The following is a 26,742-nucleotide window of genomic DNA, read 5'->3' as shown; positions in this document are numbered from 1 at the left end:
CATAGGGCTCACTATTTTAAGTGCAGAGGCTGCCTGGGATCCTGTCCCCTCCCCCACACAAGCTCTCTCAAAAATAAATAAACATTTAAAAAAAATCACAGTATCTGTTGAGTGCAATAAAGTGAAACACAATAAATCAAGGTATATATGTCCAAGTAAGTCACAGTAGACAAGATAAGTTCTTCAAAAAATTCTTACCTGGAAGAAGCAATCAAAATTCTATTTCATGTTTGCAATAATGCCTTAATATTCAGAGATTTTACTAAAAGCAGAGCTAAATAAAATCTTGCTCTGGTATACGTTATCTGAGTCACTGTATTGGCAAACCACGGAGTTGTTGCTGCCATGAGAAAAAATTATTCACCTGTTTCCCAGACATCTTTGTCATCACTATTTTGGACTGCATAGGCAATTTGAAGAGAAAATATTAATTTCACACGTGAGGCCTTAAAACTGGTCTCATCCATTCTACTAACGAAGAAGTACACAAATCTCTGCCCAAAACTCATTTAAGAAATTTCTCTTAGATACAGACAAAACCGCTAGTAATTGTAATACATAAAGCTTTTAGATTTACCAACTTGGGTCTTTTTGCTCTCACAAATGCTCCATGTGATTTCAGGTAGTAAGTGCCAGGTGCAGTAGTAATCCCATCTCAACAGCAAGGCCTTGTAATCTTGTGGATTCCAAAGTCCATCTACTTAAGTACCCTCCACTAGGGTATGATTCCATGCCATGAAGGGAAGGACAGGGCAAAGGGATGTGTTTGCTATAGGCTTGGTTTTTTATGTTTATTTGGTTTGGTTTTGCTTCTAGACCTAACATTTGGAAAAACAAATATTTCTATCTGAAAGGAAAAAACAAGCAGAGATTAAAGAAAAAGAACAAATTCACTAACAACTATTTGCTATGGGACAGAATTCCACAAATGTAGGTCCATCTCTGGACCCTAAACAAATTGATCAGTGAAATAGAAAAATTTTCTTACTGTAAAGTAGGTTTACTTTGCCAATAGTCTTATGATTCTGATACAAAGAAAAGTGTCATATGAAATCCCAGTAAACTGCTCTAACATAACCAGGACAGTTTACACTGTGGTTTCTTGGAAGGATGAGGAGACAGGAAGGGAGAAGGAAACAGCTAAAACAAAAGGAATAGTTTGGCTTTTTGAATATCTGTTAAATTTTTAAAATATGTTGTATAATTAATATAATGTAAATAATTTCTTTAGACCTTCCTGGAGATTAATAGACATATTTTATCTCAACATTTTATCACACTACCTAAATTTAAATCCCCAGGAAGCATCTTGACCTCATTTGCCAAAATGTTGATAAACTGATAAATAAAAACACACATTAGTCTCTGAACTTAGACTGTCTCCTTGTCCAAGCCTAATTGGTTATTTAACTTTGATGAAAAACAGGACCTACAGGGAAGTGAGAACCATCAGGGTCCCTGGCCATTCACTTTTAAGGGTAGATAATATTTTTTTTATTCTGTCATTCAAAGGCACATATTTGAACAGCACTGAAATAATTGTCTCAAGTTGGGAAATGTCTGTTTAGAAAGGAAAACTAGACCATCAGAAAGAAATCAGAGGCTTGTGACTTAAGAGACAGATAAAATTTCTCCTATGGAAAACAGCATATCTAGTTTTATTGAACAGTACGGATACAATCATTTTAGCCTTACATGAGAAGTAATTTACTTTTTGCAGTAAGCTATGCAAACCTAGAAAGCAAAGTAACATTTCTATGTATCAATTGTTGGCATCCTTATCTGTAGGTGTGAATGCACTCCCAATAAATGCACCCATGGGAGAGTCCCTGATCTTATTTCAAATGTTTAAATAACAAGGCAAATAAATCTGTGGTGTTTTCTTCTGATGGATGGAAATAAATGAGCAACCATACTATCTTTCCAGGGAATCCTCCAGACACAGTGGAATGGCTCTCATCAAAAATTAAAGGCTTCTGAGATACACTCAAGGCAGCCCTTCAAATCTCTGCATCTGTATTATTTCAAACCTGTCCAGTATTCAGAAACTGCTAGTGTCTTCAATTTTTAAAATGATTTTTTTGCTTCCTTGTTTAGTGTACTTTTTAAAAATGAGTCTTCTAGGAAAATCTTCTCTTAAAATGTCAAAGGTTCAGGTACAGTCCACCTGTGTACCTCTTTGCTGGGTGACTTCATCCTCTGCTGTGGCTTCAGTATCTTTTTTTTTTAAATTTTTTTAATGTTTATTTATTTTTGAAGGAGAGAGAGACAGAGTGTGAGTGAGGGAGGGGCAGAGAGAGAGGGAGACACAGAATCCGAAGCAGGCTCCAGGCTCCGAGCTGTCAGCACAGAGCCCGATGTGGGGCTTGAACTCACAAACCGTGAGATCATGACCCGAGCCGAAGTGAGACACTCAACTGACTGAGCCACCCAGGCACCCCCAGTATCTTAAATAGAACACTGCTTGATTCAACTCTGTTCTTAGTTTTCAGAGAGTTCACTTATGGTTAAGTGTCACTAATTCAGGCACAAATATGATCTTCTTTTATGCTCCATTTTAATTCTAATAGGATGCTAGCATCTCTGCCCAAGCAATTAAACTTAAATCTACTAGTGATAAGTTTTGCCTTTATAATGCACACATTCCCTCCCTACTGGAATCCCTTTATGATAAGGAATCACATGGAATCAGCATCCAAAGAATGAACCTCCATCATACATATGACAATCAAACCCAGGTTTGACATATAAATCTAATGTGCTCTCCACATTGCAGAAATTTAAATAGGTGCCTCTTATATTTGAAAAAGAGCCCAATATAGTGCTTTAATCATAGTGAATGCTCACAGATATTCCCTTGTCCCCCACATACACTCATGGACCAGATATTAGTTTTCAATGTCTGATTTGTCATTAGTTTCCCTGTGTTTGCTCACTTTAAGTAACATTTTCAAAAGATTCAAAAACTTTCAGTAAATATTTTGGCACTAAAATAAACAATAAGGTGCCTCTCGATATTTGAATGAACTAGATAATATTACCACATTTCTACATATAGAGATAGGTTTCAAAATGAGGCTAGGAAACACATGTTGGCCACTTAAAAAATCTGAGAGATGCTGGGGCACCTGGGTGGCTCAGTTGGTTGAGCATCTGACTTGGGTTCAGGGTATGATCTCGCAGTTCACAAGTTTGAGCCCCACATCGAACGTGCTGCTGTCAGTGCAGAGCCTGCTTTGGATACTCTGTCACCCTCTCTCTCTGCCCATGCCCCACTTGCTCTCTCTCTCAAAAATAATTAAACATTTAAATTTTTTTTTTAATTTTGAGAGACGTTGAGAGTGTTATGCTAAGTGGAACAAGTCATACAGAGAAAGACAGATACCATATGTTTTCACTCTTATGTGGATCCTCAGAAACGTAACAGAAGACCACGGGGAAGGGGAAGAAAAAAAAAGTTAGAGAGGGAGGGAGCCAAACCTTAAGAGACTCTTAAAAACTGAGAACAAACTGAGAGTTGATGGGGGGTGGGAGGGAGGGGAGGGTGGGTGATGGGCACTGAGGAGGGCACCTGTTGGGATGAGCACTGGGTGTTGTATGGAAACCAATTTGACAATAAATTTCATATTAAAAAAAAAAGAGCGAGACATTGATACCAACCACCAATTTGACACAATTTTCATTGTATCAATACCATGGGTGTTTTATCATAATAAAATAGATAAGAGATCATTTTAGAGGCAACTATAGTGAAGTAGCAAAAATCACCTGCTTGAAAGTGGCCTGCCTTCTGAATCCAGGCTGTATCGACCACTGGGTGAGTTACGTTAGGCAACTTATTTATAACACCTCGGTACTTCAATTTCCTCATCTGCAAACTGAGATAAAAACAGCACCTACCTCATGGAATTACTGTGAGAATAACATGGATTAAAGGATGTAAACTACTTACAACAGTAGTTTTCAAAAATACTAATGTTCTAGTTGTTATTTTACAACCTCTCTTCCCGGGTAGTTTCTCACTCACTTTTCGGGTTAGATGTCTGGAAGGTTTCTGTCCTTCCTTTCTTCCCTCTTTCCCTTGTCGTGTCTCTACACTTTTGCCTCTTCCCTCCTTTTCCTCCATCTCCTTATTCCTCCTCCCCCTCCTTCCTCTTCTATCTTCTCTCTGTACCCCCACCTTGACCTTGGGATGTTTGGAGGGGATTTACATCCAAGAAGTTTGGATAATTAAATGCCTCTTTAAACTCAAGGCTTACTAGCCACTCAAGAATAATCAAATATAAAAGTAAAGACAAACCATACTGATGTAAGATCTGAAGACTAAGCAGTTCTCTGAGTGAAATTATCACTTAAAATGTAAGTGATATCAACAGGTATCGTAAAACTAATGACAAAATAATTTCAGCTCCTGATCCATTTACCACATGTGTACCAGTACAGCCAGCAACTTCATCCTCAGGCCATCCTTTGCTCTGTCTCTTGCTTGATTATTTTTAACGACAAAAGCAGTAAACAGATGGGCCCAAATGACTTTGTGGCTAAGTGGTTTATCAATGAAATCTGGTTTAGTCAGACAGTGTGCCGTTTCCGCTTCTCTAGGAAAAGCACACAGAGAACATTACAGAATAGCCTTGGATTTTAGTTCAAATGTTCCATAACTCGTATGATGGGGTTTTTTTCCTCGAAGAATTTTAAATGCAGGGCATCTGGGTGGCTCAGTCAGTTCAGCATCTGACTCTTGGTTTCGGCTCAGGTCATGATCTCACAGTTGTGAGACTGAGCCCCATGTCATGCTCCATGCTAAACGTGGAGCCTGCTTGAGATTCTCTCTGTCCCTCTCACTGCCCCTCCCCAGCTCTCTCTCTCTCTCTCTCTCTCTGTCTGTCTCTCAAAATTAATAAATAAACTTTAAAGAATTTTAAACAGAGAACTAGGTTTTAAAATCACAGAGTATGCATTATACATTTGCTGTATTAATATCAGGTTATTAAACTGGGTGCAGCATCAATTTAATTGCCAGCTTTAAAGAGACCATGTAGGGGATAAATGATAAATATTAGCTGCCTTGGTTTTCTTCAAATCCAAGACATCATCAATTGTAAGATATTAAGAAATAAAATTAGGACTGCCAGTTGTAAGATGCCATCAAAGGTAACACACAACCATAGTTCAGAGATCCCAAAATGTAAGAAAAATCTGTACCTTGGGATCAATAAAACATGATATCATTATTAGCTAGTAAGAAATATTTATTGGGGCACCTGAGTGGCTCAGTTGGTTAAGTGTCCAACGCTTGATTTCGGCTTGGGTCATGATCTCACAGTTTGTGAGATTGAGCCCCACATTGAGCTGTCAGCACAGAGCCTGCTTGTGACTCTCTCTTTCTCTCCTTATCTCTCTGTCCCTCCACTCCTCATGCTCTTTCTCTCTCTCTCAAAATAAATAAATAAAAAACATTTTTAAAAATCTTAAAAATTTTTTTAAAAAGAAATATTTATTGAGGACCTTCTATTGTCCATAGTTTCAGTATTAGGAACTATTAGGTAAATAAAAATACTATGTACATAGTTCCTGACCTTGGGAGATTTAAAGCCCAATTAAAAAAGAAAACACGTGTGAAAAATTAGCTAATGACATGAATTAACTAACAACATGTAAAAGTTACATAAAACATATTACAAAAGCTTATAAACATAGTTGAAGCTTCATTTCCAAAATATAATTCTTCTTACCTTAAAAAATGATAGCTTTAATTTTGGGGATTAGTCAGAAAAGAAAGAATCACGGTATATTTATAATCAAATGCCATAGGTGTTGTGTTATTTTATTTTTGTTTAATACTCAGAGTTAATGTTGAACATTAACAATCCTCTTCAAGTATTTCTGGGCACATACTAATTACAGAAACTAACTCTTATATATAGCTCTACTAAACACATCAAAAATACTGTAGAAAGAAATAAAGGTAAGAGATTGCAACTTGAGTTTAAAAAAATCTCAGATAAATTACTTCAGTGGTCCAAGTTCGATCTTCAGTTTTCCTGTACTCTCTCATAAACTAATCAGAAAGAGATCAACAAATTTTATTGGAAAATATGGGTGAGGATATACGAACATCTTCTCAGTCAATAAATATTACTTCTGACTAAATTATTTTTCTAAGAAAACATTAAGACTTAAACTACCTAAATTACTTCTCAGAAGAAAATAGAGTTTGATGCCCTGGGAACTGAGGCCAGAAGCCATCAAATATCAGTTTTAAACAGATTCAATTCAAAACTACATCTATTTGGAAACAGGCAGTTGTATACTGCTGACACAGGTTTATTTTGTGTTCCGGCTTTCAAAAAAGTAATTCTTGTTTTAAATGAAGAAGTTATGCATAGCAAGAATTTAGATTATCCTTCATAGCGCCAACGTGAATAAGATGGATGTGCCAAAAGAGTCAGAGATCACTATTAAACTAAAGGAAAAGAGAACACTGAGCATCATTTATCTCAAGGGCCATTTTCTGTGATTTCTATATGTGAGATGTTGTACAAACTGTGGCAGCAATCACAAAGAAATAAAAACGTATCCCTGTCCAATCTAATCTAATAACAAAGGCATTAAATTAACTCGAATAAGTATATAGTAAAATATAATCAGCATTATAATAGAGTTACAAGCAAAATGCAACAGTACACATCATTTCTGTTGTTGATGTCTTAGAAAGCTTTAGGGAAGCGTTGGCATTTTAAACAGATCTTGAACAATGGGTAGGATTTTAATAACTGGAGTGGAGAGAAAAAATCATTCTGGGCTAAAGGAAAGCAAGGAATGTTTAGGGAGTTGTGCCCTATCAGGAAGTGCGTCTGGTGGAAGATAAGAGAGAAGATGATAAGCAGCTAGACTGGGGAGACTCTTCAAACCCAAGCTAAAGGGCTGGTTTTCAGAAAGGAGGTTTAAGTATCCAAGTTTTGAGTGACCAAGGTTGTGCCTTAGGAAGACTAACTAGACAGCAATGTGCAGGATTGACTGGAGGAGATAGGCTGGAGGTGAACAGATCATTTAGGAAGCTACTGTAATCATCTTAGCAAAAGGTACTGGAAGGAAAAGGCTCAAGTATGAAAAACTTTCCGAAGGAGAAATGATAGGATTAAATGTCAATCAGCTGGGTAGGATTAATCTGATGCTTGCAGCATGGGTAACCCAGGGGATAGACAGGAAGTATATAATCAGTGATGCGGGAGCCATAGGAACCCTTGACATTGAACTGTATGTTTTTAAAGGGGAAGGAAAGGTAGTGGTGAATTTTAGAGTATGCAGGTTTTATGGAATTTTGTTGTTTGAGCAGAAGGTTCAGAATCGAAAACCATTCAAGATGCCTTCCAGCTCTGTTTTGCCTGACTGTCCATAGAATAGGTATTTATGAACTGCCTTTGGCTGTATTCCATTGGCCTACACATCCACTAAACAAATATTTCGTGGGTGTTTACTGTGTGCCAGTGACTGTTCTAGACAGTTGGGGCAAATCAGTGAACAAAACAGAAAAAAATTCTTGCTGTCAAGGCACTTCCATTTCAGTAGGAAGTGACAGACAATAAATGACATACATAAATAAAGAAATGAAGTATATTATGCGTTAGAAGTAAAAACATATAGGGCATAAAAAAAGAGAGAAGACTATGAAATATAAGGACTGGTGATTCTGGGCCAGGGCTAGGGATATAGTTTACACGGAGAGATGTCACAAGTCACAGCATTTGAACCATTGTGCAGTGTTAATATCTAAGGATGCTGTTGGGACAATGCTCACTGCATTCCCCAGCTTCCTCTTAATGAAAGCATATGAAAGAGTCATTATGTTTCTATAGACTCCCTGACTCCTCACTACCACCTCACCTAACTGATCCCATTTCTCTCTTGGCACTAATGACCATAAAGCTGAAAGCTAAATTTGAGATCTTTCTCCAAAACATGTATGGAGCCTCATGGCACTTTTTTGTACTTGTTTTTATACTTTGTTTCCCTACTGCCTTGACTTTTTCACATACTTTTATCTTCTTGTGTATCTATCTGTCTATCTATCTATCTATCTATCTATCTATCTATCTATCTATCCATCTAGAGAGACAGACAGAGAGAAAGAGAATGAGCCAGGTAGGGGCAGAGAGAGAGGGGGGAACAATGGATTCGAAGCAGGCTCTGTGCTGACAGCAGAGAGACCAATAACAGGGCTCAAACTCACAAACCATGAGATCATGACCTGAGCTGAAGTTGGATGCTTAACCAACTGAGCCATCCAGGTGCCCCATATTTTTGTCAGCTAAAATCCAATCTAGAACTCTTAAAGTATAAAGAAATACGCAAAGTTAAACTGCTAAAGTTGCCTTTTTTATGGTTTTGAAGTCTTTTTGATACCAAAATTAGTGGCTTTAATTAAGGTCAACCTTGTTGAAATACTACATTTAAATACTTACCCTATATGTAATCCCATGAGAGGTATATTTGCTTTCCCTACAGTCACAGACACTTCTGGTACTTACATGAAATTCACGCAGCCAGTGCCAGCAGGTGGGGCAATCCAGACGAAGCTGAGGTTGGTTGTGGGCAGATGACTCACATGAGAGGCCACCACACTGCACATAAACTGGTTACCAAACTGGTGGTCAGACATGATTCCTGAGAGACAGAAAGGAAGGGAAGCTGTCATAAAAACAAATAAAACAAAGTCTTTCTTACCATGACACTAACAAGAGTTTCTGGACCTTTTTCTTTCATGTTAAGATTCATCATGCTGTTTGACTTTCCTGTAAGCTTTGCAACTTTCTAACAACACATTTTGTTGTTAGAAGGATATTCATCATTTAAACCATTTTTGTTAAGGAGCAATCTACTAATTTCATTGCTATTGTATTTTCTTTGCTTTGATTTTATGGACTGGTCTTAGTCCATCACCAAAGACCACCAGGACCACACCTATAATATGACAAGGTTGGATTTATTGGAAGCGTTTACAGCAAATGAGACCAAATATTCTTGGAAACTGGGAAGTACCTCAGTAAGAGGATGTTAGCAAAGGCTTGTTAAAATATTTGTATTTGTGTTAAGTTATTTAAGAGAGGATGGTGATCTATCTGTCCTGGGAATTTCCTGATTTTAGTACTGAAAGTCCTGCATCCTGGGATTCCCTAATCTTGCTGGGGAGGTTACAGGGTTAGGTAGGTTTGCTTCTGGATTTGGTGTTATCAGAAAGTGGGACAATTTTATCACTGAGTATCTTAATAATTTTTATCTGGGAGATATGAGGAATGGCATAGGCCAAAGTTGTGACTGATAAAAAAGCAGCACAGTCATGTTAGCTTAGAGAGAGATGGTCATTTTTGTGATTTGCACCGTGTTCTTGATTTTGCCTGCCTGTGTTCAGACATGATTACAAAGTGGTCTGGGTTTTGGCTCAAGCCATCAGTTTAAAGGTGGCCTTGTCCTATGCTGATATTCTCTAAAACTGCTTACATTCCACATGAGAGTACCATGACTGAGCTGTGGGCACCAGGTCAGCTCCCAGCGGAACTATCAGGGGATGCTTTTTTTTTTTAATAAGATGATTTATCTTATGTTTACCTCAGATATAAAATATTAACCAATAACTCAATAATAAGAAAATAAACTCAATTTTTTAAAAATAGGCAAAAGACACGAATAGACACCTCACCAAAAGATACACAGATGGCAAATACATGAAAAGATGTTCAACATTCTATGCTATGACAGCATGGCAAAGTAAAACAACAACGAAATGCCAATTCACTATTACATGGCCACAGTGCAAAACACTGACAACACCAAATGCTGGTGAGGATGTGGAACAACAGGAACTCTTATTCACTGCTGGTGAGAATGCAAAACAGTACAGCCACTCTGGAAGACACTTTGGCATTTTCTTACAAAAATAAACATACTCTTACCATATGACCCAGCAATCATGCTCCATGGTATTTACCCAAATAAATGAAAGATTTCTGTCCACACAAAAACCTGCACATGGATGTATACAGCAGTCTTACTCATCATTGTCAAAGCTTGAAAGCAACCAAGATATCCTTCAATAAGTGAATGGAAAAATAAATTGTGGTACATCCAAACAATAGAGTATTATTCAGGGCTAAAAGGAGATGAGCTATCAAGCCATGAAAAGGCATGCATAAGTAAATGCAGTCTGCTAAATGAAAGAAGCCGATCTGGAAAGGCTACATACTATATGATTCCAACAATATGACAAATGTCTTTTATGTCTTTGTCTCTGGCAAAGACAAAACTATGGAGACAGTAAAAAGATTACTAGTTGCCAGGGGTTAGGAGGGAGGCAAAGATTAACAGGTGGAACATAAAGGATTTTTAGGGCAGTGAAACTATTCCATTTAATAGTGGATACATGTCATTATATATTTGCTAAAACCCATAGAATGTCCAACACTAAGAGTGAATCCTAATGTAAACTATAGGACTTTGAGTGGTAATGATGTGTCAGCGTAGGTTAATCTGTTGTAACAAATATATCACTGTAGTGCAGGATGTAGCCAATAGTAGAGAGTTGGGGGGGGGAGTGGGGTACATGGGAAATGCCTGTACCTTCCATTCAATTTTGCTGTGACCTAAACGTGCTCTAAAAACAAAGTTCATTAATAAAAATATGAATAAAAACATTTCCAGGAAGGAGCAATTAAGTAAAAATTCATTTCCTGGGTATGTGAACTTAGGGGAATGACTTACTCTATCTGAGACCCAGTTTTCTTGCCTATAAAATGGAAATACCATGTCCCCTCCACCATAAAGTTATTGTGGGAATTAAATGATCCAATACACATGGAAGCATCTAATACAGTGCCCCATGTAGGAAGGTGCCCTTCCTACATGTCATCCTAATAGTTCATACATTCCTCATCATAGCACTTGACCATCTTTCCAAGGAGTCTGTGGGGAACTACATTTTTAATTTTTATATTCCAAGCAAGTATCACAATGCCTGCTACATCACAGATATTCAAGAAATATTTTTCTCAATAAATACAAGAATGACTTAACTTAAACAATTAAAAAACAACAGAAATTATATCTCATATGTTATATTACCTAGTGAAAAAGAATCTTCTAGAATAGAAGTATAGGTCATATTGGACAAAGCAACAGAAAAACAGGTTTATATATTTTGACATATTCCAGTGATGCCCTTTTTCACATTCAAGTTTTTATTTTTTCAAGCTACGTCTTGAGGCAAAATTCATCAAGTCAGAAACCACACGGTTAGGGAGGATAAGAGACTTCCCAGCGAAATCACAGAGTGCCACAGGAGACTCAGCGGCCATGACTCAGGAACTGCCACTCCACTCTGGTTGGGCATAAAGCAGAAATTCTGTGTGTGTGGAAAATGACACAGCTGCAGGAGTCAGCCTGACCAAAAAGGAAAACAAATGTTCCAGCCACAATCATGTGGGAAGGGAAATGAATCAAACAAAATAAGGTCTCAGGGTTTCACAGCCTTGGTAACAGGATTCATATTCAAAATCTCCCCATTCTTCAAAACCCCTCCTAGAAAGTGAGTCAATGCCTAGACTGCATATTACTACATGACAACTTGTAAAAGTAGCTATATTGCTGTTGTTACATCGTCCCCTGCTCTGAGTAAATACGCCACAGAACAACATTCTTGCAATCCAACAGTCTGGCACAGCAGTTCCCCAACATGGCTGCACAGTGGCACCATCTGAAGCGATGGAATAAATTCTGGTTCCTAGAGATTCTGAGTCAACTGGTTTGGGATAAAGCCTGGGTTTTAGGAGTTTCAGAAGCTCACCAAGCAATTCCAATGTGTAGCCAAGAAAATGTTGAAAATGTGTCTTAGTAAAATGTTGTCCAGGCCTCAGGGCTTAGAATAATATGGACATGGTACCAATATACAGTTTGGAAGTATCCAGCAGTGACTGACACAATGGCCCTGAGAGTAATGCAAAATATCCCATCCTTTACCCACTACTGTTAGAACCACCCAAACATGTATTCTGGGGCCTTTTTATGTATCTTCACATACTATGAGTGTGCTGTGCTCTTTACTTTTTTAACAAAGAGCACTAGCATATTATACTGTCACCATATTTTATTTAGTTTTACTTTTTAACTGAAGTATAATTAACACACAATGTTAGTTTCAGGTGTACAATATAATGATTCAATAATTCTGTACATTACTCCATGCTCATCGTAAGTGTACTTTTAATCCCCTTTTATGTTTCACCTACCCCCCTCCACCTCCCCTCTGGCAACCATCAGTTTGTCTTTTGTATGTAAGAGTCTATGTTTTTTTATCTCTTTTTCTCTTTGTTTATCCATTTGTTTTGTTTCTTAAATTCCACATAAGAGTGGAACCATATGGTATTTGTCTTTCTCTGTCGGACTTATTTCACTTAGCATTATAACCTCTAAGTCCACCTATGTTGTTGCAAATGGCAAGATCTCCTTTCTTTTATGGCTAACATTCTACTTTGTGTGTGTGTGTGTGTGTGTGTGTGTGTGTGAGTGTGTGTGTGTATATGTACACACACACACTCACACACACACACCACATCTTCTTTACCCATTCATCTGTGGATGGACATTTGAGTTACCACATTTTAATTGGCATTTTCTTTGAAAATATGTAAGGGTTGGCAGAGTTACAATGATTAGAAAACATCTTAATATCAACCAGCAGAAAAAAATAGTATTTACAGTATACAGTATACAGTATATCTATTTTGGATTAAACACTCTGTTAGGCTCTGTGGAGGTACATAGAAAACATGTAGGACATAATCCCTATCTTGAAATGACTAGAGCTGGAAAAAGAAAACTGGAGCAAACTTACATTGTAAATAAAACATCTGGAAAATAAGTGCTGAATGAGTGGTATTTGTGAAAATTACAAAATAGGAGAAGAGTGATTAATAAAGACAATTATAATAATGATTATAATAATTCTTATTAAGCACTTACTATGGCCTGCTGCTTTTGTGTTTCGTGAATATGAACTTATTTGAGGCTCTTCAACCCTATGAAGTAGGTGCTGTTATCTTCTCTTTACCTATTAGGACCCTGAGACAATGGAGATAAAAGAACTTGCTCGTGCTCAAAGAGAAAGTGGATAGGATAGCCTGAATCCAAACCAGTGCCCCTGCTATCCAGTCAGATATTAAAGAGGGAGGCTGGAGTTGAGTCTTGAGAGAAAAGCCAAGATTTCCCATATCTGTTTTTATTTACACGAGGCAGCAGGGAATAACCAAGACACTATCCCCTCACTCTGCCATGCACTGCTGCATGACCTTGTCAGGGAACCCCTTCTCAAGCTTCAGTTCTGACATCTATAAACTGCTGGTCCGTGATCACTAAGAACCCCTCCAGTTCCATGGCTCTCTGAGTACAATCTAAATAACCAGAAGAAAGATGGGAGGACATCTCACAAAGGCAGACACAATGAGCAGCGATGTAAATATAAAATGAGAACCAGGAGAATGAGCAGTCAGACTCAGCTTCCAGGGATCTATGAAACACAATTTACTGCATCCGCCACAGTGATCTTCTTAATGGCTTGTGTCATGAAAGACATATGCCATCTAATTAATGTATGTGGTTTGGGAACCTATTCTTGGGATAACTATAATTTGAATTTGATAATGAATTTAAATTTATGATGGTGCTTTCCCTGCTGCATGCTGGATAATGGGATGCATACTGAGTTTTTAGTATGACTTGAAAAAGGAAAAACAGGATCTATAATAGAAATTAATTACATGTATCTCAGGGAGATATATACTTATTAAATGTGTATGTGTGTACTGTAGCAATACTAAAGATTTTATGTTCATTGTTGTGGTTATGTGTAAACTCTTATCCAAAAAATGTTCATGGGGAACCTCTTCCTCAGAGATAAAAAGCTGTACTTTTCCAAGTATACTATGGACTAAGAGAAAATCAGCATTTCAAGAAGTATGGCTCTCCTGATCTATCTTTGGGCAAAGAAAGTAAAGCATAATTTCAAACTCTGAAGTTCTACAAGATGGGTAACTTGTCTAGAAAAATTTTAAAGCATCCATGTTATGAACACATTTTCCTTTTGAATACTGTGTATATACACTTGAACAATATAGAATATTCCCAATCTAGCTGTAATTTCTATATTAAGAAACAGTCAATATAACTCTTTGACATAGTATGGGTGTTTTAAATTCATTAAGTCATTCACACCACTGAGTATCTAGTTTAAAAATATCTTAATATTTGTCTTAATTGAAGTTGTGGTTGAAGGATACAAATCTGTACCACAGCTTCCTTTATCCACATTATACTTCTGCAAGATTAGGCTCACGGTGTCTTTAATTGTTCTAAAGTTGCTTCCATGATTCCTTTTAAGACAGTGATACACATTACTTTGCCTTCTGGGATGTCATTTTCCTTGACAAGTCTTCAGTTATTTTAAGTTTGTGACTAAACCTTGTATGAACTCCATTTTCCCACAGGAATACTTTTCTATGCTTTTAATGTGCACACCTTGGATCTTCAGAACTGTAACTAAAATTTCTATAATCTCCCCATCTCTAAAATAAAATGTACAGATTCTCATAAAAATGTAGGCTATTCACTTCCAGGAAACACACTGAAGACTTTATTACCCCAAATAACCAATGTAGTAGGAAAATGACACATTCTTTTTGGGTTTATTCTGTATTTTATAGATCAAAGATGTGGATCACTCAAATCTGTTTAGTTTGTAATTTGCCATGGTTAGTGCTAAAGTGGGTAGAAACATATCCTGGTTTACTCTCATGGTTTTCCAGAACTGAGATATCTGTGGATGAGATATTTCCAAAGAAAGGGCAAGTACATTAATATTATAGGTCTTTGTTTGTGGAAAATGTAACTTTTATACATAAAATGATGAAAACTTAAAAGAAATATTATTTTATCATTTCAAACACTTCCAGAAAATATGGTAGAATGTTTTATCAGGGAGTTTTAGGAATTTATTAACATGTCTACATAAAAAGTGGAAGATAAGACAAGTATTTAAGGTGATTACTATTTGCTTTTATTTTTATCATTTGCTCTTTTCTTAAAAGGGGTATCTAAAGACTTCCATCATGTAATAAAAAAAATAGACCCTTCTGCAAATCTAGTTTGGAGAGTTAGTGCTATATTGTAAGTGAATAGAGAAAATGAATTATAGAGTTCCTTTTAGTCATTGTTTAAATCTTTTCATTTGATTTAAATACAAGTAACTGTTTACTTACAGAATTTGACTTTTCTATTATTTGCCTTCTTTGCTAGGTCAATGTACTCAAACATTTCAACAAAGCCAAACACGATATTATATGGTAATATAATTTACATGGTAAAAAGTAATCACAGAACTTTCTGGAAACATCCTTATTGCACCTTATTTGTGAAGCACCAGTCTGATGAAAATGGATATGAAAAGAATAGCTCTTATTAAATAGTGCTTCTAGATAATGAATAGTCTGTGCACACATGCTCACACATATACACTGGGTATGTTTAATTTTTAAAACATTGATTTAAAGGCATCTGGTCTCATATTTAAGTCTAGAAGCAAAAAGCACTAAAACCTTTAAAATCATTCTGAAATTGTACACCTATCAGCGTAAGTTAGAAATATATGAGGATTCATGCTATTTACACACCTTTTGTCAGCTGTATAAAAAGATCTTATTCCATGTCAACCCGATTCTTTCCTCACTCATTGCAATTACAAAAAAAAATGAGAATTACTGCTGCTGCCTTCCCTCTCTGTTCCTCTCCCAGCACTACCATTTACCAAATGCCTTCTCTGTGCCCAGTGTTTTATCCATATTATTACCTTACTACTATTGGAGGGGCAGTAGACAGGAAAGGTTGATAGCACAGACCCTGGAGGCATTCTGCCTGGGTTCAGATCCTTGCTCCACTACCAAGGAGCTATGGAATTGGGGCAGGGTACTCAAAAACTCTGTTCCTCAGTTTCCTCTCCAGGAAAATAGAGATGGCAATAATAGGGTGGCTGTGAAGATTAAATGAGTGCACAGCACATAGTTAGCACTATATATGCTAAATATTATCATTCCCATTTTAGAGACAGAATTATCAAGAACCAGTGATCTTAAGTAATTTGTAAGGATAACAGAACTAGTAAATGACACTTGAGCACATCTTTTTTTATTTTTATTTTTTATTATAAATTTATTGTCAAATTGGTTTCCATACAACACCCAGTGCTCATCCCAACAGGTGCCCTCCTCAGTGCCCATCACCCACCCTTCCCTCCCTCCCACCTCCCATCAACCCTCAGTTTATTCTCAGTTTTTAAGAGTCTCTTATGGTTTGGCTCCCTCCCTCTCTAACTTTTTTTTCCTCCCCCTCCCCCATGGTCTTCTGTTAAGTTTCTCAGGATCCACATAAGAGTGAAAACATCTTTTATCTCACACTGTGCACTGGCTTCTTCCCTACCTATATCCTTAAGTGGGAGTACCTCACTTCTGGGGCAGACTCCTGTCCTGATCCAAAAGAAATCCTGTCCAAATCCAGTGATGGAGAGCAAACCACCTGAGAGTAAGCGGGAAGAGGACCCCCTCCTCTAAGTACAAACTCAGGTCCTCCTCCTCCACCACCCCCTGTCCAAACACCTTAATTTCTTTAAAAATTTTTTTTTAAATATTTATTTACTTTTGAGAGAGAGAAAGAGAGGGAGAGAGAGAGAGAACGAGCAGGGGAGGGGCAGAGAGACAGACACTGAATCTGAAGCAGGCTCTAGGCTCTGAGCTGTCAGCACTGAGCCCAACACGGGGCTAGAACTCATGAAATGTGAGATCATGATCTGAGCTAAAGCTGGACACTTAATCGACTGAGCCATGCAGATACCCCCAAAACACCTTCATTTCTCATCAGATAGTTACTGGATACTCTTTGTCCTCTTGGTAGACACATCTCTGAGTTGAATATGATGTGAGACATCTTTAGGTCAAAAGTGCTCCCCTAAAGGGCAAAGCCATGCAGTTATACTTAGGTCTATGTGGCCACTGCATTTGACAGAGTAGCAACCTTTCCAACGAGCTATGTAAAAGTTGGTATTAACCGAAGTTCTCTGATCCATCCACTGGTTCACAGTATACCTCTGCTACCTTTCCTCCTAACACTGCATACAACTCCACCCCCTCATTAACAGTTACCTGGTGGCAGTTAATCACTACATATTGTCTGCCCCTAGCTTTTCCAAGCTAACTGCACCACACTGGCTACCTGTCCAGAACTATATTTTGCCTCACACTCTGGTGCCTGCTTCGCTGAATTGTCCTGGTGTGTGTAGGATTCATAGTACAACTTCCAGGCTAGAAGTCAGATTTAACACATTTGCAGGCCAGAAAAATCCAGAAAGGAAGAGGCTTTAAAGACATAAACCCCAGTCAATGAAGGAGGCTGAAAAGAGTCTCAGCAAGGCTTTCTTTAAAAAACAAAACATCTGGAGCGCCTGGGTGGCTCAGTCGGGTAAGCGTCCAACTTCAGCTCAGGTCATGATCTCACAGTCTGTGAGTTCAAGCCCCGTGTAGGGCTCTGTGCTGACAGCTCGGAGCCTGGAGCCTGCTTCCGATTCTGTCTCCCTCTCTCTCTGCCCCTCCCCTGCTCATGCTCCGTCTCTCTGTCTCAGAAATAAACATTAAAAAACAAGACATCTTGCATAACTGAAACATTATACCCATTGAATAGCAACTCTCCATTTTCCCTTCACCCCCAGCCCCTGGCAACCAACATTCATTCTATTCTCTGCTTCTATGAATTTGACTATTTTAGATACCCCATATAAACAGAATCATGCAGGATTTGTCCTTCAGTAACTGGTTTATTTCACTTGGTTAGGTTCATCTATGTTGTCACATATGGCAGGATTTCCTTCTTTTTAAAGGCTGAATAATACTCCATAGTAAGTATATACTACATTTTCTTTACCCATTCATCCATTGATGGGCATTTAGGTTGTTTCCATACCTTGGCTATTGTGAACAGTGCTGTAGTGAACATGGAAGTACAGATATTTCTTCAAGATTCTGATTTCAATTCTTCCGGATATCTACCCCTAAGTGGAATTGCTGGATCATATGTTATTTCTATTCTTAATTTTTTTGAGGAATCTTCATTGTTTTCCATAGTGCCTATACCTTTCTGTATTCCTACCAATACTGCATAGGAGTTGCCATTTACCCACATCCTTGCCAACACACCTTTTTTTTTATAATAGCCATCCCAACAATTGTGAGATGATATCTCACTGTATTTTTTATTTGGATTTCTCTGATGATTAGTGATGTTGACCATCTTTTCATATACCTACTGGCTATTTGTACATCTTTGGAGAAATGTCTGTTTAAGTTCTTTGTCCATTTTTTAATCAGGTATTTGTTTTTATACTGTTGAGTTGTAGGAGTTGCTGTTCAACAGATATAAAGTTTCAGTTATGCAAGATGAATAAGTTGTAGAGTTCTGCTATACAACATTGTGTTATAGTTAGCAATATTGTGCATATAAAAATTTGTTGAGAGCTGGGGCACCTGGGTTGTTCACTCTGCTGAGCAGCCAACTCTTGATTTCGGCTCAGGTCATGATCTCACAGTTGGTGAGACCAAGTCCCATATCAAGCTCCATCTGAGAGCATGGAGCCTGCTTGGGATTCTCCTCTCCTTTCTTTCTGCCCCTCCTCCTGCTTGTGCTCTCTCTCCCTTTCTCTCTCAAAATAAGTAAATATTAAAAAACAACTGTTGAGAGTAGATCTTATGTTAAGTGCCCTTACTATAACAAAAAAATGAATAAATAGATAAGAAAAATTAAGAAAAAACAAAACTATAGACTGTTACAGACTATAACTCCAAGCCCTATAAGCCACCTACAGGATTCTCAAACCTCTCTCTCCTCCTCTTTCCTCACTGTCAAAGAATTGCTCAGCTAATTGCATTAGGTAGTTTAATGCAATACCAGAATTACTCTCCAGCACCCTGGTTCAAAACTCTGCTTATCCTAGTTTGTAAAAGGTGGAGGAGAAGAAGGGGAAGACTCTGGACAGAAAAATAACACCTAACATTTTCTGAGTATTTAACGATGCAGGTAAAGTTCTAAGTATTTTGCAAAGATTAACTCACTTATTCATTAAAAATCCTAAGAAGTATTATCATTATTCCCATTTTGCAGATGAGGAAACTAAGGCTTGAAGAGGTTAAATAAGTTGTCCAAAGTCACTAGTCTCTACAGGGACCACTTGAGACCCAGCCCTGTCACTTATTAGTGGTGCGATCTTGAGCAAGGTAACTTAAACTCCCTAAGTCTTATCATCATTATTTATGTAGATAATAATAAGATACACTTAATAGAACCATGTAAATGGTTAAGTAATAATTCATTCTGTGAGAATTAAATGCTAAAGTGTCTGTAAACCGACTATGGAAGTGCTCATTAAAGGCTGAAATTTTATTTGCAGATTTAAGAACATATCCCAGTCCTTCTCTGTTTTTACCACATTCACAGAAAATTCCCCTTTAAATAAATAAGTGATCTGCAGACTTATCACCCAGACTAAGCATGAAGCCCAGGCCAAATATAAACAAGGGGCATGACAACCCCTGGCTAATCTGAGAAAGCTTCTATATGAAAAACAGGATCTGATTATCTTAACTGTACCTCCAGATTGGCTGATCTAAAAGAATTATCTCTAGTAAAGCTATCTCTAAATAACTAGAGACTGGTGGCATATAGAAATAGCTCCAGGTCAAAGTGCTTTATCAAATATTTTATCAGTGTTTAAGTGAATAACCCAGTCTTCTGGCTTTAAATGCCCAACATCTTAAAGGAACAGTGAATCCTCCTCCCTTTTCCCCTCTTGGGACCATCATAGCTCATACTGTCATGGTAATATCTGTGAGTTGATCCTGTTTCCAATTTAGTCTATGACAGTGTGTCTCAACCTTTCTGTTTTGTTTCATTATTCCTCCAAGAAGCCTTTTCAGGGATTTGCCTCAAATTGTCCCTATCCCATGAAATTTTATATAAAATATAATGTCATCGAAGCCCTACTCTCAGTTGCAAACCACAGAATACAATCTACCTAATTAAAGGAATTTTGAGTGATATTAGGTAGTTTCTCTGGGAGATACAGAAAAATAAACTTGGATGCTGTACAGCAAGGAGTGATGTCCATAGGGCCGGTCCAACATAACACAACAGTTGCCACTGCCCATTCCTTGACATCAACCATATTTGGACTAAAGTAACAGAACATTCAACTCAACTATACCAAAAATATCTAAGAACTTTTCATGAGTGCATGTGATTGAATATGTATTTCCCCATGCTCAGTCCCCAGCTCATATGCACTCTTTTATATCCAAATCTCACGAGGGTGGGTCTGGATAGTAGGAGGAAACTACGTTATACACCTTCACCTCTAGAAAGGAAGTGCAGGAGTTCTATTTTGGAATGGTGGTGTTCACAATGTGGGAAACTTTATAAAAATGTTGGATAATTATAAATGGTATAGGTCTACTACAGAGGTCAAGTTCAAGGTCTATATAAAATTCTGGGGGTTTTTTTAAATCTAAAAATAGCCAAAACAACTGATAGCCTTAAACAAACATGACTTTTAGGACTATGTCCATGAACATTGAGTTTTTTATCCCTTACCCTGAGTGGGGATTCTGCCAAAGGAAACAAATTGCTTATAGCAGTCAATCTATTTGATGGAAAGGAGCAAAGGCTCCCTATACCCTTCCTAACAGATTTCCCAAGGAGTCACATCAGAACAGATAATGGGCCTCTGTTTTCTGATTCCAGATGGTATAAATCTTTAGTAAATGGCAGAGATCCTTTTCACAATCAGAGTTCCTGCTAAAGGAGGAACATTAATGAGGTAGCATAATATTTATTATCTCAGTTATGGAACACCATCTATCTAGTCTTAGAATTATTACCAACCTCTGTCCCCACCCCAGTCAATCAATAAGGAAGTCCTTCTGATGTCACTTTAAAAACGTTTCAGTCTGCCCCCTCTTGCCTATCCTTCCTCCTATGCCTTATTTCAGGCTTTCATTATCTCTTTTTTGACCAGTACCAACAATTCCCTAATTTTTGTTTCTTTTGAGTTCAGTTTTGCTTTCTCAGGCTCATTCTCAGTATATATACCTTTCTAAAATGCAAATCTGATTTCATCATTCCACTGATTTAAATCCTTCAATGGCAATCCATATTTACAGAAGTAGGCCTAAGTTCTGCAACATGACATTCTGTCATCTATCTCTCTGGACTCATTTATCATGACCCTTATTCAAACTTCACATTCCATCATGACAAAACTATATATAGCTATGTATACACACCTCTGGTTTTGCACTTGTTCTCTCTGCCTACACCAGAGGTCAGCAAACTATGCCTCATGGGTCAAATCTGGGCCATAGCCTGTGGTTGTATTACTACTGAGCTAAGAATGAGCTTTTATATTTTGAAAAGTTGTAAAACAAAAATAAAAATATGCAATAGAGACCTACCATTATGACCTGAAAAGCCTAAACTATTTACTATCTGGCCACTTACAGAAAAAGTTTGCTAACCCCTGGCCTAAGTACCCTTTCTTCTTCTGACTTGGCTAAACTCTTACTCATCACTTAATACACATACAGGATCATAAACTGTCTCCTCCATGAAATTCTCCTGTACAACTCCTTCCTGTATCCAAGGTTAACATTAGGAACATCTCCATGGTCTCATAATGCTCAGAGAATAGTTCTGCTATTGAACCTAGTAAGTGCATTACAGAGAGTTATCTGTATTCTCCATTAGACTGTTAGTTATGTGTTACAAATTTTTTAACCACAAAATCAAGGATAGGCATATAATAGAAGTTTATGGAATGAAATGTTGCTGAATAAAGGAGTTGCTATTGACATCATGTGGTATCCCAGTAATTTATATGACAGGTGCTCTCCATGGTACTGAAGGGACTTCTTACAGTTCCTTTCCAGGACCTTAGCTTTTGTTTCCCAATTACCTTCACCAGCCTCTATAATGACTTCATGACTTCTGCCACTTTCCAATCAACTGCCTATAGAATAAAAACTCTTGTCCAACTTTCTCCTTCCCCAATTAACTATACATACCTTTTGGTAAAGGTATGTATAGTTTACCAAATAGTCGTATTTGTTTACCAAATAGTCATATGCTCCCCTACATGCTCTAGCCTCTCTGTAGTTCCAAAGGGCCATATGAATAATTTTGGCCAATGGGATATAAGCAGAAATTAGTCTACTATGTCCTAATTGAAGCACAGAATAGACTGAGCCCACCAGGTTCCTTTATTCCACTGCTTTAATGGCAGTAGAAGCCACACACTGAGATAGCATAGCAACAATATGGAAATATAGATTGCTGAATCCCTGCATGGAGGACAACTACCCTAAAGAATCCCTAATTTATACAGAACTGTTTAATTAAGCTGAAATTTGGGGATTAACTTTTTACCATAGCAAAACTGAATTTCTGTGATTAATACTTTCTTTTAATATAATGCTTATCATAGTTGATTTACTTCTATTTCCTTAACTAGATTATAACTTTCTTAAAAGAAGTGATTTGATCCATTGGTTTTGCAAAGCATCATTCAATAATTACTTGCTAAATGGATGAACAGACTTCTACGTCTGCTTTCCTCTTCTCTATGACATTTCCTACTTTCAAGAACAACAATCTGTTTATTTTACAGCAGTCAAAGGAAAACTGTGATGAGTATCGTTTCCTCCTATGTGAAATATGGAAAACAATAGTACCTGTCCCACTGGGTTACATAATTAATGTATGTGTTTCAAACTATGCTCAGTATATAATAAATATATTATATAAATGTTGGTTTTTACTACATTACTAAAACTTTTTAGGAGCCCTAAATTTCCATCCATGTTCCCACTGACTTACAAAACAAATGATTTTTTTTTTCTGGTAAAGGCACTGCATTCGATAACTCTAGTCTTTTATTATGAAATTAATAAATTTAAAAATATTAAATCACATATAATACAAAACATACAGTTTAAACATGTATGATATTACAATTATTGCAAACACTTTATTTACATCATGATGGAAGCTTAAGTACCATAAGAAAGCACTGACAATGAATGAATTCTGACAATGAAATACATTTCATGTTTTCAGCTCATGTGATTCCAAATCACATAAAAAATACTAATACATTTTTAAAGACAAATCACAGAAAAATATGATGTATACTACTTTAATTTAAATTTTATTAAAATTGTGGCTCAGTCAGTTGAGCATCTGACAGACTCAGGTCATGATCTCATAGTCTGTGAGTTTGAGCCCCGTGTTGGGCTCTGTGCTAACAGCTCAGAGCTTGGAGCCTACTTCGCATTCTGTCTCCCTCGCTCTCTGCCCCTCCCCAACTCATTCTCTCTCTCTCTCTCTCTCTCTCTCAAAAATAAATAAACACTAAAAAAAATTTTTAAGTTTATACACTTTATTAAAATTCACACTCCAGTGAAGGAAACATTTGAATACTGGATGAGAAAAATGAGTTAAATGATTACAAAATAGTCTTTAAAAATTCTTAAAATCCCTTCATGTTTAAAACAGATTAGATAAAATATAATTATTTTAAACATTGTAATAATCTATTAATTTGAATTTAATCAAAGCATACTGGTTTATCTAAAAAAATAATACTGGGATTATATGAATATATACTAATGTGAATGATCATCAAGGAAGGTTTTTAACAAAGCAAGTTATTTGTTAAAGGTAAATTTAATTTTGTTTCTCCCCTGTAGTTTTCATTTATAACAAATCATGGCTATGTGAACCCTTTGAAGTTTCTTCTCTTTCATTCAAATTCTATCATTCCTAGCATCATTATGAATGATTATATTTCTACTGTATGGCTTCTTTTAGGATTTATGTATTATATGTTATATTTAATGTGAATTTATAATCTTATGTTGCTTTTTATATTGTTGGTAAAGTTTACATCACTTCTAATTTGTATTTTTTGAGAGAAACAAATTTAATTTTAGAGTTGAAATTATTTTACCTACAGTTTGTAACTGAAAAGGCAACCCAAACATTTTTATAGTTTTTTTTTAACGTTTATTTATTTATTTTGAAATAGAGAGAGAGAGAGTGAGCAGTGGAGGGGCAGAGAGACAGAGACAGAAACAGAGAATCCCAAGCCTGATGTAGGGCTTGAACTCACAAACCACAAGATTATGACCTGAGCCTAAATCAAGACTTGGATGCTTAACCGTTGAACCACTCCGGTGTCCCATAGCCCAAACATTTTTTAAAAGAATTCACTTATTTATTTCTATAGTTGGGAAGGAAATATTAGAACTTTTATATTTTAGGGGCGCCTGGGTGGCTCAGTCAGTTGAGCGTCCGACTTCGGCTCAGGTCATGATCTCGTGGTCTGTGAGTTCGAGCCCCACATCAGGCTCTGTGCTAACAGCTCAGAGCCTGGAGCCTGCTTCAGATTCTGTGTATCCCTCTCTCTTTGCCCCTCCCCTGCTCATGCTCTGTGTCTCGCTGTGTCAAAAATAAATAAATATTAAAAAAAAAATTTTTTAAAAGAACTTTTATATTTTAATGTCAAATTTAAATGTTCTATGATATACAGAGTATGTAAATACAGGAGTATATGTATTGAATGTATAAATTAAAAGTAAATAGACAAATATTTAATTATATGTGTATACTCAAACATTTTACTAATAGAGGAGTTCTATATTTGGTTTAGAGACTTCACCAGGTCAGGGAGGGAAGTAAAAGAGTAAAAGATTTGGTGTCAAAAATCGTCTCCCTTGTGACTTTCTGAGACAAGTCAAAATTTTAATTTATCCTTGTAGTCAGTCAGGAGATAATAATAGTGATGAAAATAAGAAGAGGAAAGGCTTTGATCTGAGTCCATTATTGTATTCTTCAAGGTGACGAAGGGTTGCATGTCAGAAGGAGCACAGCAGAAGCCTGCAATCAGCAATGTGTTTCTAGGTCTGTTATGGAATTATGATCTAGTATGAGGATGCCAGATTTTTGCCAACAAAGTTAACGATGCTATGAGGGCTTCGTACAATGGAAGACTCATGCAAAGATATTGATAATCCAAAGCAAATTACTCTAAATATCATAAAAGAAGCGTACGTTATTTTGTGAGTCCAAAGAGACAGCAAATGCATCTACTTAGGGCACAGAATAAACTAGTCTTAGTTTATTCTCAAACACTAAGAGATTGGTCTTAAAAGGGAAGTAAAATTCTCTTAGGGTGTTTGTGTGTGTGTGTGTGTGTGTGTGTGTGTGTGTGTGTTACTTTTTTTTTTTTTTTTTTTCAAAAGGAACAGCATGCTCTAAATGGAACAATGCTGGTCACACTGAGACAACTAAGGAGAAGTGAAAGTGACTGGGATACAGTAGTATGCACAGCAGGCCCCAGGAAGGAAAGAGCTAGAAAGGCAATTGAAGCCTGAATTAGAAAGATTTTTGAGTACCTCAGTCAAGAACTGATACTGTTGCAGGCCCAATGGGGAGTGACCTCCAGAACTGTGTATACACAGAAAAATATTAATGCGGTAGTGCTGTGTAAAATGTTTGGGTACAACCACAGAGCATCAAAGATAGTGCTTGGAAAAGTACTGCAAGAAACCAGGCAAGGCATGAAAAAGATTGGAATTCCAGTGTTAGGAGAAAGGTTTTTTATCTGAATTCATTGCTTTATGCCTCATATTGTGGTGCTGGGCTGCTAAAACAAAGTATCACCAACTGGATGGCTGAAAACAACAGGAATTTATTGTCTCAACTTCTGGAGGCTAGATGTCCAAAATCAAGGTGTCAGTCAGCAGGCTATTTTTTTCTGAGAGCTGTGAGGGAGAATCTGTTCCATGCCTTTCCCCATTCTGGTGGCCCCAGACATTCCTTGGCTTATAGGAACATCACTCCAACCTTCCAAGTTCACATGGTATTCTCCCTGTGTCTCTGTGTCTTCCCATGCTTGTCTTATAAGAACACCAGTCATATTGGATTAGGAGGCCACCCTACTCCAGTATGACTTCATCTTCACTTAATTCATTATATGTGCAGTGACCCTATTTCCATATAAGGCCACCTTCTGTATTACTGAGGGTTTAGAACTTCAACATATCTTTTTGGGGAACCCAATTTAACCCATAATGTGCCTCAAGGACATGAAGAGAATCATGAAGAGCTCCAGGGTTCTCAGAGAAATATGTTTGTGATTTTGAAGGCATGGACGGTGTTCTGGGACTCAGTGATAGGTACACAGGACACAATTTATTAAGAAGCTATCAAGGAAGAGTAACTCATTTTACAAATATTGATTTACAATTCAAACTTACCTAAAATGCAAAGTACTGTGTATATAGTAAATAATACATAACATAATGGGGGAGTTAAAAGAGTGAGCAGCAGGATGGGGAGAGAGAATTTACCAAAAAACAAAAAACAAACAAACAAACAACAACAAAACAAAGAAGTTGACAAAAAGTTCTAGAAAAAATTCTAGCTTTGCCTTTAGAAACTACATGTGGGAGTCCACAAGACTTTTAAAAACTAAAGAGTTTTTAAAAAACTAAAAACTACCTTTAAAGAGAGGTAACCCATTGTCACCTATACTTTTTTTTTAAC

At 37.0% G+C, this 26,742-nt stretch overlaps 1 protein-coding gene across 1 annotated transcript in view; it reads right to left on the bottom strand.

Moving 5' to 3' along the window:
- Window positions 1-26,742, bottom strand: part of RELN (reelin) — a 532,400-nt gene that overhangs the window by 369,823 nt on the left and 135,835 nt on the right. Inside the window, exon 3 of the mRNA XM_042915885.1 lies at window positions 8,532-8,667. Coding sequence (XP_042771819.1) covers window positions 8,532-8,667 — 136 coding nt within the window. The remainder of the gene's footprint in view (window positions 1-8,531; window positions 8,668-26,742) is intronic.

Source organism: Panthera leo, chromosome A2, assembly GCF_018350215.1.
Source record: "Panthera leo isolate Ple1 chromosome A2, P.leo_Ple1_pat1.1, whole genome shotgun sequence".
Taxonomy (NCBI): Eukaryota; Metazoa; Chordata; class Mammalia; order Carnivora; family Felidae; genus Panthera; species Panthera leo.
This window is presented reverse-complemented; position numbering and strand designations above follow the sequence as displayed.